Source organism: Xiphophorus couchianus, chromosome 24 (genome assembly GCF_001444195.1).
Source record: "Xiphophorus couchianus chromosome 24, X_couchianus-1.0, whole genome shotgun sequence".
NCBI classification, from domain to species: Eukaryota; Metazoa; Chordata; class Actinopteri; order Cyprinodontiformes; family Poeciliidae; genus Xiphophorus; species Xiphophorus couchianus.
This window is the reverse complement of record NC_040251.1, coordinates 7,250,615-7,265,769: the sequence shown is the minus strand read 5'-3', so window position 1 is coordinate 7,265,769 and position 15,155 is coordinate 7,250,615. Positions and strand designations below refer to the sequence as shown.

The 15,155-nt window shown below is 39.8% G+C and overlaps 2 protein-coding genes across 3 annotated transcripts; both read right to left on the bottom strand.

Annotated features, from left to right (window-relative positions):
• Positions 1–116: 116 nt before the first annotated feature.
• On the bottom strand, positions 117–7,223 carry atp6ap1a (ATPase H+ transporting accessory protein 1a). Its single transcript, XM_028010072.1, has 11 exons — positions 7,041–7,223; positions 6,187–6,313; positions 5,400–5,474; positions 4,824–5,017; positions 4,037–4,077; positions 3,872–3,957; positions 3,636–3,788; positions 2,597–2,754; positions 2,448–2,498; positions 1,469–1,706; positions 117–650 (listed from the first exon to the last, which is right to left on the bottom strand). The coding sequence occupies exons 1-11, from the start codon at positions 7,175–7,177 to the stop codon at positions 441–443; spliced, it is 1,470 nt and encodes a 489-aa protein (XP_027865873.1). The 5' UTR covers positions 7,178–7,223; the 3' UTR covers positions 117–440.
• A 601-nt stretch (positions 7,224–7,824) lies between these two features.
• Positions 7,825–14,735, bottom strand: tafazzin (tafazzin, phospholipid-lysophospholipid transacylase). Of its 2 annotated transcripts, XM_028010074.1 has the most exons (11): positions 14,640–14,735; positions 13,356–13,503; positions 13,147–13,275; positions 13,027–13,072; positions 12,098–12,183; positions 11,945–12,025; positions 11,817–11,858; positions 11,358–11,420; positions 10,882–10,934; positions 10,729–10,806; positions 7,825–9,582 (listed from the first exon to the last, which is right to left on the bottom strand). In XM_028010074.1, exons 2-11 carry the CDS (start codon positions 13,462–13,464, stop codon positions 9,481–9,483), a joined length of 789 nt encoding a protein of 262 aa, XP_027865875.1. In that variant the 5' UTR covers positions 13,465–13,503; positions 14,640–14,735; the 3' UTR covers positions 7,825–9,480. The 2 variants fall into 2 exon arrangements, with proteins under 2 accessions (XP_027865875.1, XP_027865874.1); XM_028010073.1 differs by having other exon boundaries at positions 11,945–12,183.
• Between the last annotated feature and the right edge of the window lie 420 nt (positions 14,736–15,155).

Below are 15,155 nucleotides of genomic sequence, written 5' to 3'. Positions count from 1 at the left end.
CATTTTCTGGATAAAAACTCTTCCAAAAACCTTCCTAAACTATAAATTCAGTTTTTAAATTCTTCCACTCTGAACAGGAAGGAACTTTGAGTTTAAAGATGGCCGCCAACCAGGAGTGACACCTTTAGGATGTTTTATTGGAGTCACAGCAACAATACAACAACAATGGAATGTCATGAACATAATCCATAATCCAAGTTTAATGCTTCCAGTAATAATCTCACATATCTACAACAAACCAAATGTAAACTGGAACTTCACAACAATCACAGCAGTAACAATAATAAATAGCATCTTTTATTCCATTTAATAAATAATCAGTAATTATCTCTGGATGTTTCAACCACCTAAACTTTGACTCGTCAGTGCTGGGATTCACATTAAGGTTTCAGTGATGATGATGATGGAATGGGAGGACTGGTTGTGGTGGGAGGACTGCGTCACTCCGTCTGGGGCACGGAGATGCCGGGGCTTTTGGGGTCGTCGAAGCGGTCCATGGTGAGCAGCTGCATGATCATGTGCAGGCCGTAGGTCAGAACCAGAACCATGAGCAGGCTGGTCAGCAGGCCCATCCAGATCCCAGCCGAGAAAAACCCCGCGCAGTCGCTGGCGTACGAGAACTCGCTGCCGCTCAAGCTGAAGCCCTGGATCTGGGAAAATATTAAAATAAAATTATAATCTACAATCTGTAAAAAGGTTGATCTCCCTGAGCTGCTATTGCTGCCTGAAGGTGAGCGCCGCCCTAATCTCCAATCTTCAACGTGGAGCCTTTAAAACCACAAAATTAAATCTGAATATTTTTCTAGAAAACTCTGGTGCTGACCTTTAAGTTTAAGTTATGATACTCCCAGATCTTCAGTTTCTACATATTTATAGATTCTCAGCCATCCAGGACAAGAAACCCCCAGCTCCCCCCAAAATAAACAATAATAAAAAAGTTTAAAGCAACTTAAGTTATCATTTAAATAACATGACTTGTATTGAAAATCACTGCAATAAATCAATATTTATGAGGGATTTTATTAAGTGGAGTTACTGATTAAAACTTGTTTTTATTTAGAGCCTTATGTTTTTGTAAAGGTGTAGCAGAGATTAGATCTGTGACTCTGAACTAAACTCATATCTAAGCAACATTTGAATGTTAGTTTGACTTCTATGGGTCTCACCAGCTTGTTTACTGAGAAAAACACTCCATTGCTACTTGCTTGTCATTTTTGATGGTGCAGCTTGAACACACAAAAAATTAAACCACATTTTACTGTAACTTTGCCGAACCCCCCAATATTACTCTTAAAAGATTTATGGTTTATGGTCCCCCAATAATGAGATGGGATTTACGGCCTCGGGTAAGAGGTTAGCATTTGTGCTAAATAAATGTAATAATTGTGAATAGTGAGTTGATGTTTCTGTATTCTGTAGCATTGATGGAAACGTTTGGGAATCTGCGGTCAAACCGACTGAAACTCACCTGAAAGTCGTCGAAGGAGACCCTCCACTGGTTGGCCGGGTCTTTGGCGGAGCGCGGGACGAGCAGCGGCCAGCGGAAGCTGCTGACGGACTTGCAGCGGTAGGAGTACTCAGCCGGGGCGTAGATGTTCCTGCTGCCGTTGAACGTGGCTTTGGTGCCGTCGTACTCCAGCTCCACGGCGTCCAGAGTGAACCAGCGGCGCGCCGACACCGTGTAATGGCGCTGGCTCATGACGAAGCTGGAACCAACCGCAAAACGCGTTTAAAAAAAACAAGCAAAAAAACAAAATAAAGAATAAAACACAGGCGATCTCAGTCGGGCTGTAACGATTCATCGAATGAGTGGAGAGACTCAGTTATTAAAATTCCTCGAATCAAATAATGCGCCTCGAAGCGTTGTAATTACGTTTTGCTACGTAGCGCCGTGTGTTCCAGCCCGATACGTGCTGCGTGACGCTCTCACTTCCGCCAATGAGTCGCTGATGAATGCTAACTGCTATTAGCATAGCAGAGAGCTTTTCCCCGGACATGTTCGGGTTTTCATCGTTTTTCGGGGATTCGTACCATCGACAAATGTGAGCATGTGGTAAAAGAAATACTTCCAGGGAATGCATTTTTGTTTCTTTTTTAATGTCATTGTACTTATAAAAATAGTTTATGATAACATAAACTATAAAGAGAATAACAATAAAAATGGTTTAACCGCATTTTGCAAAACTGAGTCAAATGACAATAATCAAACGTGAGGAAAGAACTTCTTAAAAAATGTTTCCCATCCGTAATCAGATAAACACATTTAGCTAATGTCATAAAATGTGAGATTAAATTTAGTCTTGCTGTGATGAATCCACCAGAGGACGCTATAATCGCGATTTATTGCAGCAGTATTTTATTTTTTAAAATATTTTATAAGACCAATTGTCATAATAATCAGTAGATGGAAAATAATCGTTTACATCACAGCCCGGTGAAACACTTACATCAGCTTGAAGCTGCGGTGGGCGAGGACGTTTTCATAGTTCAGAACCAACCTGGAAAGAAACCAAGCAGGAATGAAGGAAGCGTCCGGCTGGAAGCTCCTCCATCGCCTCGGTTTTAGCTGCTAAACCTAAAATTCAGCCTTTTCCACCTCGATTTGCTCTGGTCGCAGTCAGAGCCGTGTAGCTTGGGGCTAACTCCCTCTCCGAAGGTGGCTGGCGTCAGGTCGTGCTCCTCCCAGTGGTTGTTCCGCAGAATGCTCACCGTCAGGCCTTTGGCCCACAGCATCATGCATGTTTTGTCGTCCTCCTGCAGAAAACGAAGCAGAAAACTGAAGCGATTCATCAAATTCATCAATTATTGAAATAACTGTCAATTAATTTAGTAACCAATTAATAGTTAAATGGAGTAAAATGACAAAAAAGACAATTGTTATTCTGAGCTGTAATTAAGCCAAAACTGAGCAAAAAAATTTGCATACAAGATAAAAAACTTCTTTGTCTATAAATCTGTTCTACCCAGAACTTTTCATGCAGCAGAGTTCTGGCTTCACCTGGTTCAAACTCTCAAGTTATTAAAATAAATAATCTCTGTTTAATTAAAGTAAAATAAGAATAGTTTAATGAGATGTTTGTTGTAGATTTGTGCCTTCAGAAAGTATAGAAACACGGTGGCGGCTGCATCATGCTGTGGGTTGCTAGTAAAAGGACTCAGATCAAGGGTGCCCAAAATCAGAAAATTTAAACTACTGGCCTGCTAAATTAAAAATGCAAAAATTGTTTAATGTTTTAATTAATGTTTTTGTTTGTTTTTCCTGCTTAACAATAAAGCAGATTTTTATTAAAAAAAATATTTATATTATTAAAGAACCAAACCATAAAAAGAATGATTTCCAAATTTATTGTTTCTGTTTTGTTGGCCAAATTTGTACCATTCTTGACTTGTTTTCAGGGGCCGAACAAATCCATTTCAAGGACCACAAATGGCCCCCGGGCCACACTTTGGACCCCCTGACAGACAGATCTAATTCCCTGGAATAAAGTTTGTTTTGTTTGTTTAACACATAAAACCTCAAGTTTTGTAGATGAAATGTGACAAAATGTGAAAATTTCTGAATGATTATAACCATTCAACGGAAATTTTTTAATTCTGTACTGTCCCTTTAAGCCAGAGAAAGACAGAAAAAGCACCTTAAACTCCACAGGAGGGTAGACTCCGGGCCGCTCCTTGACGCGCTGCTGGCGCTCCCGGTCCCTCCTCCGGTCCCTGTATCCGCCTCTGGACTGCAGCAGGGAGCGTCCTCCACCAAGCCCCGCCTCCAGAGACATGGACGCCGCTTCCTTCTGCCGACACGAACAAAACAGGAGGAACAGGTTGGGCCAAACCTCATGAAGATCAGCGTTCACCATCACCACGGCGGGCTCACCCTGGAGGGCTGCAGGCCGGTATAAATGGCCGTGAAGGGGATGGACTGGGACTTCATGATGCTCATCACCTGACCCATGACCTCATCTAAACAAAGACGGATAAATGTGTCAAAAACATATCAATTTGATGCTTTGATGAATGAAACCTGACCACAAGGTCTCACCGTTCCCACTGAGAATGTCTTTAGCAGACAGCAGATCTGACCTGCAACACAATCCGGTGAGAAAACAGTGAGATCCGGCTGGGAGGATGGAAAGTTATCAATTAATTATCTAGAGTTAATTTTCTTATCAATCGACTAACAGTTCATAAGCAGACATTTTATTAAAAAAAAAAAAAAACAACAACCGAGTTTTCTCTTGTATCAAGAGGGCCGAGCGACTTATAACACGAAGGGCTAAATTTTTCATTTTCTATCATTATATTTGAACATTACTTTGTCAGATATGTTAAATACTGACTGAATGAACAGAAAATGTGTTATTCTCACATTATTATATTTGGAAAAATCTCAAACTCAACCGTGAAATGTTAAATTTTTCTGCATTGTGTTTTTCTGTCATCACCACATCCTCCCTTCGTAGCATGTCAGTATTTTAGGCCGATAAATTTACGCTGCTCCGCCAGTCAGCTTGACTGAATGGGATATTATAAAGGTGATAATATAAGGAGTTTTGTCGAGTGTTTATGTTTCAAAGGAAGAACCGCATAAAGTACATTTTTCATCCGACACCGGACTCCGTTTGGATTGTTTCTCTTTGCTGATCTGGGACATTACCGCCATCTTTAATTTTTGTTATCAACAGGGCGCCCTCTGCTGGATAGCGGCCACTCTACAACACTGAAAGAAGGTCTAAAAGGAGTTATTAGTTAATCGAATGGAAATAATTTTAATCTAATAATCCATTAATCGTACGTAGATTAATTGTTTGCATCCTACACCAGCTCACCCGGTCCCATACGGCAGCCTGAACACCAGCAGAGCCGGAGACGAGGCGTTCAGTCTCAGCTGGCTCAGCGTCTCCGGGTCCATGTACAGAGGGGACGTTTCCAATTGGTCCTGAAGCTGACCAATCACAGCGTTGGAGGCGGGCCAAGACACCGCAGGAAGAACCAGAGAAGAAGAAGAGGCCTGAAGCGCTCCCTGGGACAGATCAGAGGAATAAATAAAGACATGGGATGAAATGAATATTATTCTTTATAGCAAGGATGTTCAAAGTGGGGTTCTGGGGATATTTGCGGCCATTTAACTAATTTTGTGAAGCCCCTAACTTCAATTCAAGAATAGTCCAAATCTCTCCCGATAGCCCAGCCTATCCAGTTTACTTCCTGTTCTAAATTGGATCTTTAACAATTATGTTTTTATTCTTTAATTCATTTTAGAACAAAAATGTTTAATGATAATTTATCTGAAGAAAGACCACATTCTTCATAGATTATATGCTTTGTTTACTGAATCCTGATCTAAAAACTGAGGTATATTTCTCATATACTACCACCCTGAGTGTCTGACTGTAATATTTTACCTCAAGATTAGGAAAAACACCATCTTGCTTGTTTCCAAAGGCTCCTCCATACATGGTAAAATCTTCAATACTCATCTAGAGAACAAAAACAGAAAACAGAGATTAGGGAGACAAGAAAGCCAAACAAAAAATGTATTGATTGAAGCTTTGGGCCCAGACACGAGGAAAGAACCATCAGGGCAACATGTATCCTGTATCTGTGTTATGCACAAACACACTCAAACCTAGGGAGAATTTAGAGAGACCAATTAACCTAACAGTCATGTTTTTGATTTAATTATCAACAACTGATAATTAAATTTACATTCACCGCATTTGAAAAATACTTTATTTGTCCCAAAGGAAAATTAAAACTTGTCTTAAGTCATATCATCCAAGTATCTTTAAAGAGTCAATGCTGTTGGCAGACAGGATCTCCAGTAGCAGTCCGTCTTGCAACTAACCAGAAGACTCCTCTGAGCAAAGACTGTTAGCATCAGATGCTAACAGCTCAGTATCTGGGCAGCACAGACAATATTCCACAATAACATGTCCTGGATCAGTGGCTAGCTAGCTCTGCTAATCCGCCTCCTTTGCTTTTGCCGCCCCTCTTTAAATCTCTGAGTTAAACTTTAACTAATAGGTTAAATTAAAAGAATAATCCCCATGTGAATCTAACGGAGAAAGGCCGTATTTTATTTTACAGCATTAATCATTTTATTTTTGGTTCTTTTTCGGTAAATTAAGCGTTGTTAATTTGTGTGCGTTCTCATAGAGGTGAGAACTGTTAAGCGTCTGTGTTTTGTACCTTATCCTGAAGGAACAGCACCAGGTTTCGGGGCCCGACGTTCAGAGCCTTCTCCAGGTAGGAGGAGAGCTGCTGGTGCCCAACGATGTGACCTGCAGTGGGTGGAGCCTGCCGAGGGATGGAGACCCTTCAAAAAAAAGGAAACATCAAGCAGGTGGACAACCAGAAAATAACTAAGACATATAAATATGTGATTATATGGAAAAAACATGACTTGCAGGCTCATAATTTAGCTGGAATATTTTCCAGAAGCTGAACAAATAAATGTAAATATCTTCAGAACAGCTGTAATGTATGACTATTGTCCTGTTTTATTATTTTAATGACATTTTTAATGTACTAATTATGTAAATGTTCTTCTTTGATGATTTTATTTGGTGTTCGGTTTGTAATTTTGCTTGATTCCTATGAAGGAATCAAGGAATCCTATTTGAATGTTTAGATTATCTGAGGCAGATAGTAACTAGTTATTTACGATTAAAGCTCAACATTGTAACAACATTAAATATAATTTTATATAATCCAATAGTCTACTTTTATGTATACACATTCGTCAATCTTAAAAGCGTATTTATTTAATTGAAAACTGATATTGAAGATGATTAGAGCCAATGGAAAAAATATTTTAATTTGTTTTTTTTCTTAGTGGCCCTCATCCTCTTCCGTAGGCTGAGGTGACACTAAACGCATAAATGAAACACAACACGATCTCTAATGCGCGATCATTTTAGTTAAATGGAGACCAAATTTTGACATCACAGCCAACATTTCTCCTCCTCCGACATCAATACACTGCTAACGGTTAGCGGACAGTCCAAGCCCCGGTAGAACCCCGAACCCTGGGGCCCACTCACCCTTCACTCGTCCATATGATGACCGGGACCTGCTCATCGCACTGCACCGTGATGAGAACACAGAACACGGCCAGAAACACGGACATGGACCCGGGAATCCGCTGGAGGAAGAGGCTCGCTGTCCCTGACGACGCCATCTTTCCTCCGATATGACAGCAGGTGCCGAACGTGACGTAGAGGAGATCACGTGACTCCTGAGGCGCATCTCTGCAGGAGTGCGCTAGAGTCCGGTGTCTTATGGCAAAACAACTTAACACATAATCATCCAGCCATTTTCTAACATCCTTGTCCCTAGCGGGGTCGGGAGGGTTCGTATCTCCGAGCGAGAGGCGGGGTAGATGCACAAACACAGAATTTAGAGAGACCCATTAACCTGACAGTCATGGTTTTGGACTGTGGGAGGAACCCGGAGAACCCGGAGAGAACCCACCATGCACAGGGAGAACATGCAAACTCCATGCAGAAAGACCCCAGGCAGGGGGAATCGAACCCTTTCTCTGGTTAACTTTGTTTAAGCTTTCCTTCGACTAAAAGAGCGACACATAAGTAACTAAGATAAATTATAAGCTAAACTATATTATATTAGGCTGGAGGCCTGGCTTAGTGTCTACACATATTTAAAGTATTTTCTGTGTTTTTGTTCAGTTTTATAAACTCTGACATCAAAATACCTCAACTGAGTCGTAAAATGAAGCTTAAGTTTTGTTTTCTAAAATATCTTTTAGAAATATATGATTATCCTGGGGCTAGAATGGAAACAAGGGTACAAAACAAAGACAAATCACAGCTTTAAAAGTCAGATGCTTTATTGAAAGCATACAGGAGGAAAGAGTAACAATGACAGGAAGGTGATTCACTTAAAATAATGGGAAATTAATGTTCTGTTTCCCTTAGAAAAGTCAGTAATCTGGGGATAAAATACTCTCTATTTATACAAAATATGCATTAAAGTTGGGGATAATTTCAAAAACTTAGTAGATCTACAGAAAATCCAGCATTTTCCAAACATCAATACTTTCCCAAAACCTTCACATAATGGCCATAAAAAACCCATCAAGAATATGACAAATCAAGTGTTTGGTGTTGAACTGCCAGGCTGTAAAAGCGATTCAGCCAGAACTGTGATAGTGATCGGTGCTGCAGCAAAGAGATAAACGAAAAACCGAGCAGGAATCAGAAACCAGAGGGCAGAAAACAGATTAAAGCACCTCTGACCTCAGACAGAGACCAGAAATCAACCAGACGGTTCCCTAACCGACATGTGGCACAACGTTGAGGTAAACGAGCGTGAAAAGTTACTTTATAAAAGATAAAACAGGCTAAAGACGTCAGTTTGTAGCTTCGATGGAAAAATTAAGGGTTGAACATATAAGAGGAGTAAAATTAGAGTTATGGGTTTGCAGAGTGACGTATTATTTGGCATAAAACAGGATGAAAGAAGTGAAAAATCTCAATATTTTCACGTATAAATTGTACGTGTGAAGATTAAATCAACATGGAAGTAGTTGGAGGGGAAAACATTTAAATGGGGTCAAAATCTAAACGGAAGCTGCTGTGATAAAATCAGATCATGTAATGTGAGTCGAGGCGTGTAAAAACTGTTAGATTTAGATGCTAACAGAGTCAGAAAAAGTCCAACTTTTAGAGAAAACTTGTTGGAAATGGAAAGATATAAACAGAACCAGGCGTTTAGCTGCTGATGCTTTGGCACGTTAACGAATCAGGACTGACATCAGTTTATAGATGCTTGTAAATCCACAGGCGCTTTAACTGCACAACACTTCCTGGTCACTTACAGAGCAGCTTTATGTCGAATTCTCCATCAGAATCAACATCAAAACACGAAGCAGACAGTGAAGAAAGATCGTAAATGTATTTTAAATTACCGCCTTCGTAAACTGCTAGCCTGACGTAGCTAAATCAAAGCTGAAATGATTTTAAATTAAATATGAGAATTAAAAATTAGGAATAACAAATGTAAAAACAAGTGAGGTGATAACAAATGTAAAAACAAGTGAGGTGAACAGAGGCACAGGTTGGATTTGATCTGAAAACTAGGAACAGAAATGATTAAAAATCCACAGCAGAAACATTTTCTGGATCGACATACATTCAGAACGATCAGCCATCAACCTGCATCACAGCAGCTGTTCGCTAATTCACTTTAAAACATGCTTTTTATTTAATAACTGGAGATTCTGTTTCTTCAAAATACATAAAACAATCGCTGATGATCGTCGTTTTCTTCATAATTTAACTGAAAATCCAGCATGTCGTCCAGAGCAGAAGGTTAGTGACCCGACCCAGAGTCCAAACCGTGTTTTAGCATCTGACCAGGCTAACGCTACATCCGTTGCTCTGTCCGTTGCTCCGTCCGTCCAACCGTCAACCTGTCCGTCCGTCAGTCCGTCCTGCTCGCTGTTTGGAGGGAAATCGAGCCTCAGGATCTGGTTTCTATCTGTCTGTGGAGACCTTCAGCCTGAGCTTTCAGGTTCCTGAACTCCGTCTGGATGAAATCGGTCAACGTCTTCCTCATTTCCATCTAAAACAAGAGTTTGGTTAAAACCAAGGGAGGAAATTCCAATAAACAGGGAGATTTCTTAAGCGTGTTGAAAAAGTTACAGTGAAATTTAACATAAAAAATATGTAGATGAAACCTTAACAATACTGCGTAGAGTTTACCTTAATAATTGATATCAATGTATCTTATTAGTCCCATATCTCTTATCTGAAAGGTTTTTAATGTGTTCAATCTGACTAAAAATTCATCCTTATTTTTTTCTTAGATGAATGGCGAGTTTATTTTATTCGTTGTTTCTTGTGCCTTTTCATTTTTCTATTGTTTAAATACAAAAGTTCCTTTTATGATTTAAGACTTGGGGGATCCGGGCCCCCCAGATCCCCCTCGGATTTACGCCTATGGTTATAAAGTTTAATTTACGTCACAGAAAACAGACGCTGTTTAAAATGTCTGCAGCTCAGTCAGGCTGCGAGAGAGTGAGAGAGAGCAAGACTTTAGCATACAAATTAATGTATAATTAAAATAAAAAGTAAAAGTAAAATAAAAATTAAAATCTAAAGCTAGAATATAAAAAATATATAAATAGTGAAATAAAAATGAAAACTAACAAAACAATAAGATTAAAAATAAAATGAAAAGAAATTGGGATTATGTTAAATTAATCAAATTAAAAGTCCTAAATATTAATCTTTGTTACTAATCAAATAATAATCAAATAAGTTATTTTTTGGAGCAATATTTGGCACAATTATTACTTCATCAAACCATTTACGTTTTTCTATGTCTATTGCTAATTTTGGCAGATTCAGTCCTCCATAATCCAATGTTTATTGAATTATAATATGTGTTAAATCTGCATGTAAATTTCTTCCTTAATGTTACTGGGGTTAAATAAAAAGGCCTCAGATAGGTTTCGACTAAACGGGACGTAAATAAATAATTATTAAATTGGTACATAGTGACACATCAGAAAAAATAAGTCAATGCCGCCAGGAAATGTGTATAATAAGTGTTATATTGGTTATGAAATATAATTACAATAATATTAATTTTGGATGTGGATATCGGGCCATATTTTCAGTGCGTTCCTAGTTCAGACATTTGTCTTAAATTTGCTGCTGGTTTTCTTTTTCCCCTTGAAAAGCAGAAACAGTTTGTCGTTTTCACCTGGCTCTTGTTTTCAGCTCGGAGGGAATCAACCAGCTCTTTGACGCTGAAAGGTTTTCCCACCAGGACCGTGATCCTCTGGAAGAAAAGACAACATTTAATACCAGCAGAAGCAGAACAAAATCCAGAACGCATCAAGGTCAAAGGTCTTACGTTCCCGGTCCGAGGAATGTAGGGCGACTCGTTTGGCAGGACGTCGGTCAAACCTGAGGAGAGGAAAGAGAAAACACTCACTGAACGGAAACAAGCTGGGAGCAAAGACAAACATCCAGAGGAAAATTAATTAATACCATCAAGAGAACTGACACAAACCATAAAACTATTTTATAAAAAACAGAAAGTAGCGTTGTGGTCAGTTACTATGGCAACGAGTCTGAGTGTGGACTCAAAGAGCAAGAAAATAGTGGTTTTGAGTTGTTCTTAAACAGGTTTCCTGCACTATTTTTCCCTTTGCTGTGAGGCACTGAATTAATAACACCTACATCTCCAGATTTCATTCAGTTAGCGTCTCTACCGCAGCATCGCAGCTACGGGTGGCATGTAAAAGAATCGTCTTTCTGTCCGCCGGCGTTGAGCCTTCCTGATGTAAACGAAAACATGCAACGTGTTCGTACTGTCGGTTTACTCACCTACATGCCAAAGCGGCAGGATGATGGGATTCAGAGAGCACTCTGCTATCAGCCGACCTACACCTGAAACACACAACAGAACCAATGATTCACTCAACGTAGGAGGTATTTTAGAGGTTCTCCACTTCCTGACTGGGGCAGAACCAGCAGAACCTGGTCCGATGCCTGGTTCTGGACCAGCTAAAGGCTGAGACTCTGGGTCAGGCTGAAGAGTGCAAGCAGTAGGAGACAGATAGAAAAATGGCTTTGCTTCATATTATCAGCTATGCTAGTGTGTTTTGTTTTAGTGTGTTTTACTAGTGGGGCCACCAGGGGGCGCCAGAGGAGCCTCAGACAGTTGCAGGAAGAGAATAAAAAAATGGAAAGATATTTTAATGATCTGAATAATCGATAGATTATTTGCTCACTGAAATAATCGCTTACAACAGCCGTATTTGGTAGAGAGGCTGCTCCACTCACCCCATTTCAGGCGGATAAATTCCTCCGTCATGTTGATTTTCCCTGTTAAACCAGGAATAAAACACAGAGGAAGTTTTATTTTGATTCCAAAGAACATCCAGCAGCTAAAGCATGAATTACTGACGAACCTTCAGGGAAAATGTGGACCCATTCTCCCTTGTTGAGTTTCTCCAGGACAAAGTCCATGCCCTTCTGGTAAACACCGTCCCCTGCAGGAGACAAACTGTTACTGCGTCTTTTATTTGTGCAGAAACCGGAACTGGGGCTTTGCTCGGACTCACCTCTGCAGACAGGAACACACTTTCCTCGGCTGAAGAACCGGGAGTGCAGCTCTCTGGTGAAGCAGATGTCAGACGCTGTCGGAGTCCTGTCCGGTTCAAACGCAGAGGTTTCCATGGTTACTCACAGGGAAAATCTGGACTGGAGGGGAACTAGGGATGCACCGATCCACTTTCTACACTTCAGATACCAATATCTGAGGTTTATCATCAACTGATACTGATCGATACAGAAAAACAGCTGAACTGACTGAAATGTTTGAAGTTATTGGATAACTCTGCACCAGTACAGCTCACTGAAATACACCAGCAGCTTCACAAGCTGGTCAAACTCCAGGAGAAACAACTTTGATTTGTTCAGTCGGCTCAATTAGGAGTAGAGCAGCCGATGTAAAATAAATAATAAAGAAACTGAAACTGACAGAAACAATATGTTGATGGTCAAACATGTAAAAAATAAACTGCAACAAACCTCAGATGGTTGAGAAAGAGCAATTAGAAATTCTAAAAATAAAGTAAAATAAAAAATAAAGCATAGAATTAGACTGAATAGATCTGCCCTTGTTGTCACGGACACCCAGTCTTATGGCTGAAAAACCCTATAACTGGGTTTAAAATTTTATTTTAATCTTTCTATTATTTTTATTATTATTATTTTATTTTATTTTTGGTCTATTGACTTGTCGATTTTGGCCCATGTGACCAAAAGTTTGGACACCCCTGCCTGACCTAATTTGTGAATAAGTGAAGTCTTGACTCTGCCTACATCTCCCAGAATGCAGTGCAGTTCTACATTGGAGTTCAGTGAACTTTCTATCTATTGATAATGATCCCGTGTCTATCCTGATATATATTTGTTGTTGATTTATTGTCCAGATATTAATATCGAATCGGTGCATCGCCAGGAGAAACGGCGGAGAATAAAAACTCACCATCGCATCTTCCTGTAGCTCCACAGATGCCGCAGCTTCAGGACACCTGTTCCAAACGAACAGCGTTACTTCCTGGTTACGACCCTAAGGGCCGGACCGCCAACGTTTCCCGGATCTTACCCCAGATGAGCGGGTCGTCCATGCAGGATTGGTGATTGGACAAAGTGATGAGGGGCGTGTCTGACGGTCGGTGGTCAATCAGGTCCAGCAGAACCTCCTGGTTGTGGACGATCATGTAGTTCATGTACTCTGGATGGAGACCAGAAAGTGGCTGCTTGCTCTGCTAGCATGGCTGGATGGTTGTTTGTAGTCACAGATTAAACACTTACTGGTCCAGATGAAGGAATACGTTCCCACCATGCCCATGATGAAGGAGCTGGAGACCCGCCACGCCAGCGCAGGGCATTGTGGGAACGGCCATCGGACCTCCAGTGGCATCCTGGCTCTCCAGAGGTTCTACATACAACCACAGTCACCCTGACAACAAAGAGAGAGGAAATATTCATAAAGTAGCTAGAATAAAACAAATGTCAAACAGCTGCAGTGGTTCTGGTCCAGAATGAACAACCTTCAGATTCTTCAACTTGAGGTTTGAAACCTGAGCGTGATTATATGTTCCAACAAAACAATTACGCTAAGCACATCAGAGCTGGTTTGGCAAAAGATTAGCCAATAAGCTAACATCAAGCTAATGTTAACATTAAGCTAACATCAAGCTAACTGTAAGCTAATAGTAAGCTACATGTTGAAATTCCCCCAAAAAACAAGAAAATGGAAAGATGGAGGAGAAAAAAACAATACCAGAGAACTCCACTAACTCCACTAGGATGGACGGATGGATGGATAAACGACTGAATGAATGAATGAATGAATGAATGAATGGCTGGATGACAGATGGATGGACAAAGGAATGAATAGAAGTATAGATGGATGGATGAATAAACAGATGGATTAATGGATGGATGAAACTATCACGATGTGAATTAAGGATTAAAGTTTGAACTCCTGCAGACCTGGAAAAGTCTTAACTTCCAGATTTTTCCAAACTGCATAAAACCCGGATCCAATCAGGAGGCTAAAGTCTGAACTTTGTGACAGACAGAGGTCAAAAGGCGATCAGCTTTGTGATCTAAGTGACGTCACATCCAGCAAGATGTTTTTTTTTCTCTTCCAAATGTGAATACAAATATTTTTTCTCTCTTTTTAACCTGAAAGTTGTTCTACTTAATATTATTGTAATTATAAAGAGGTATAGCTGTCTTTCTGTTGACTTTTTGTTTTTTTTCTGATATTGTCAGTTATAAATAAAGTTTATGTAAAAGCGCCCAGCAGCCGGGCTCAGTCCGCTGGAACATCCTGAACAGAGTCTCACTCACCTGAACACGTTAATGAAGCTGATCAACAGTCCGGCTAACTAACAACTAGCATTCCGGTTACAGTTTCATTACATTTTATCAAATATCAGGATCACTTTACAGCTCTAAATAACCACACATAACTATTTTCATTCAAATAAATGCACGTTACAGCCAGTCAGACAGTCGACACGTCATTTCTACACTTTTAAGTTGTTTATAGGAAAGCTAAAACCTCCTTTTTTATGTTATACTTACTTTATAACTGTCTCTAATGTTAACCTTTCTTCCTTCTTCCCCTTCCTCCTCTTTTTCTTCTTCTCTTTTAGTTTAACTGCAGTATCTGCATCTCTTGCAGCGATGTCGCCTCCTGCTGGACAACCTGATCACTCTAGTCTTTATTCTTCTGAAATCATTCGTCAGGTCGGATTGTTTAATGTTTAATGTTTTAGTTAATTCCCAGCCATAATAAAATTGAGTAAGATATAGTTTTGTTAAGATAAATGATAAAATATTTTCTAAGGACATTCACACCAGAACATACAGGACTTCACATGCGTCTGACAGAGAAGCTGAAATACTCCTGAGCAGCGCTGTTCTGAGGAGAAATTATATTGGTAATTTCTTAAATTATGTAATTAGTTTAAAAATGTAAGAGCCAATCTTTTTAATTTAGCAAAAGTTGAAAATCATCAATTCATTTGAATGTTATTGTTTTCTTTTTATGACCAGCGTCACCCCTTCCAATATGGCGATGATCTTGGCGTATTGCGA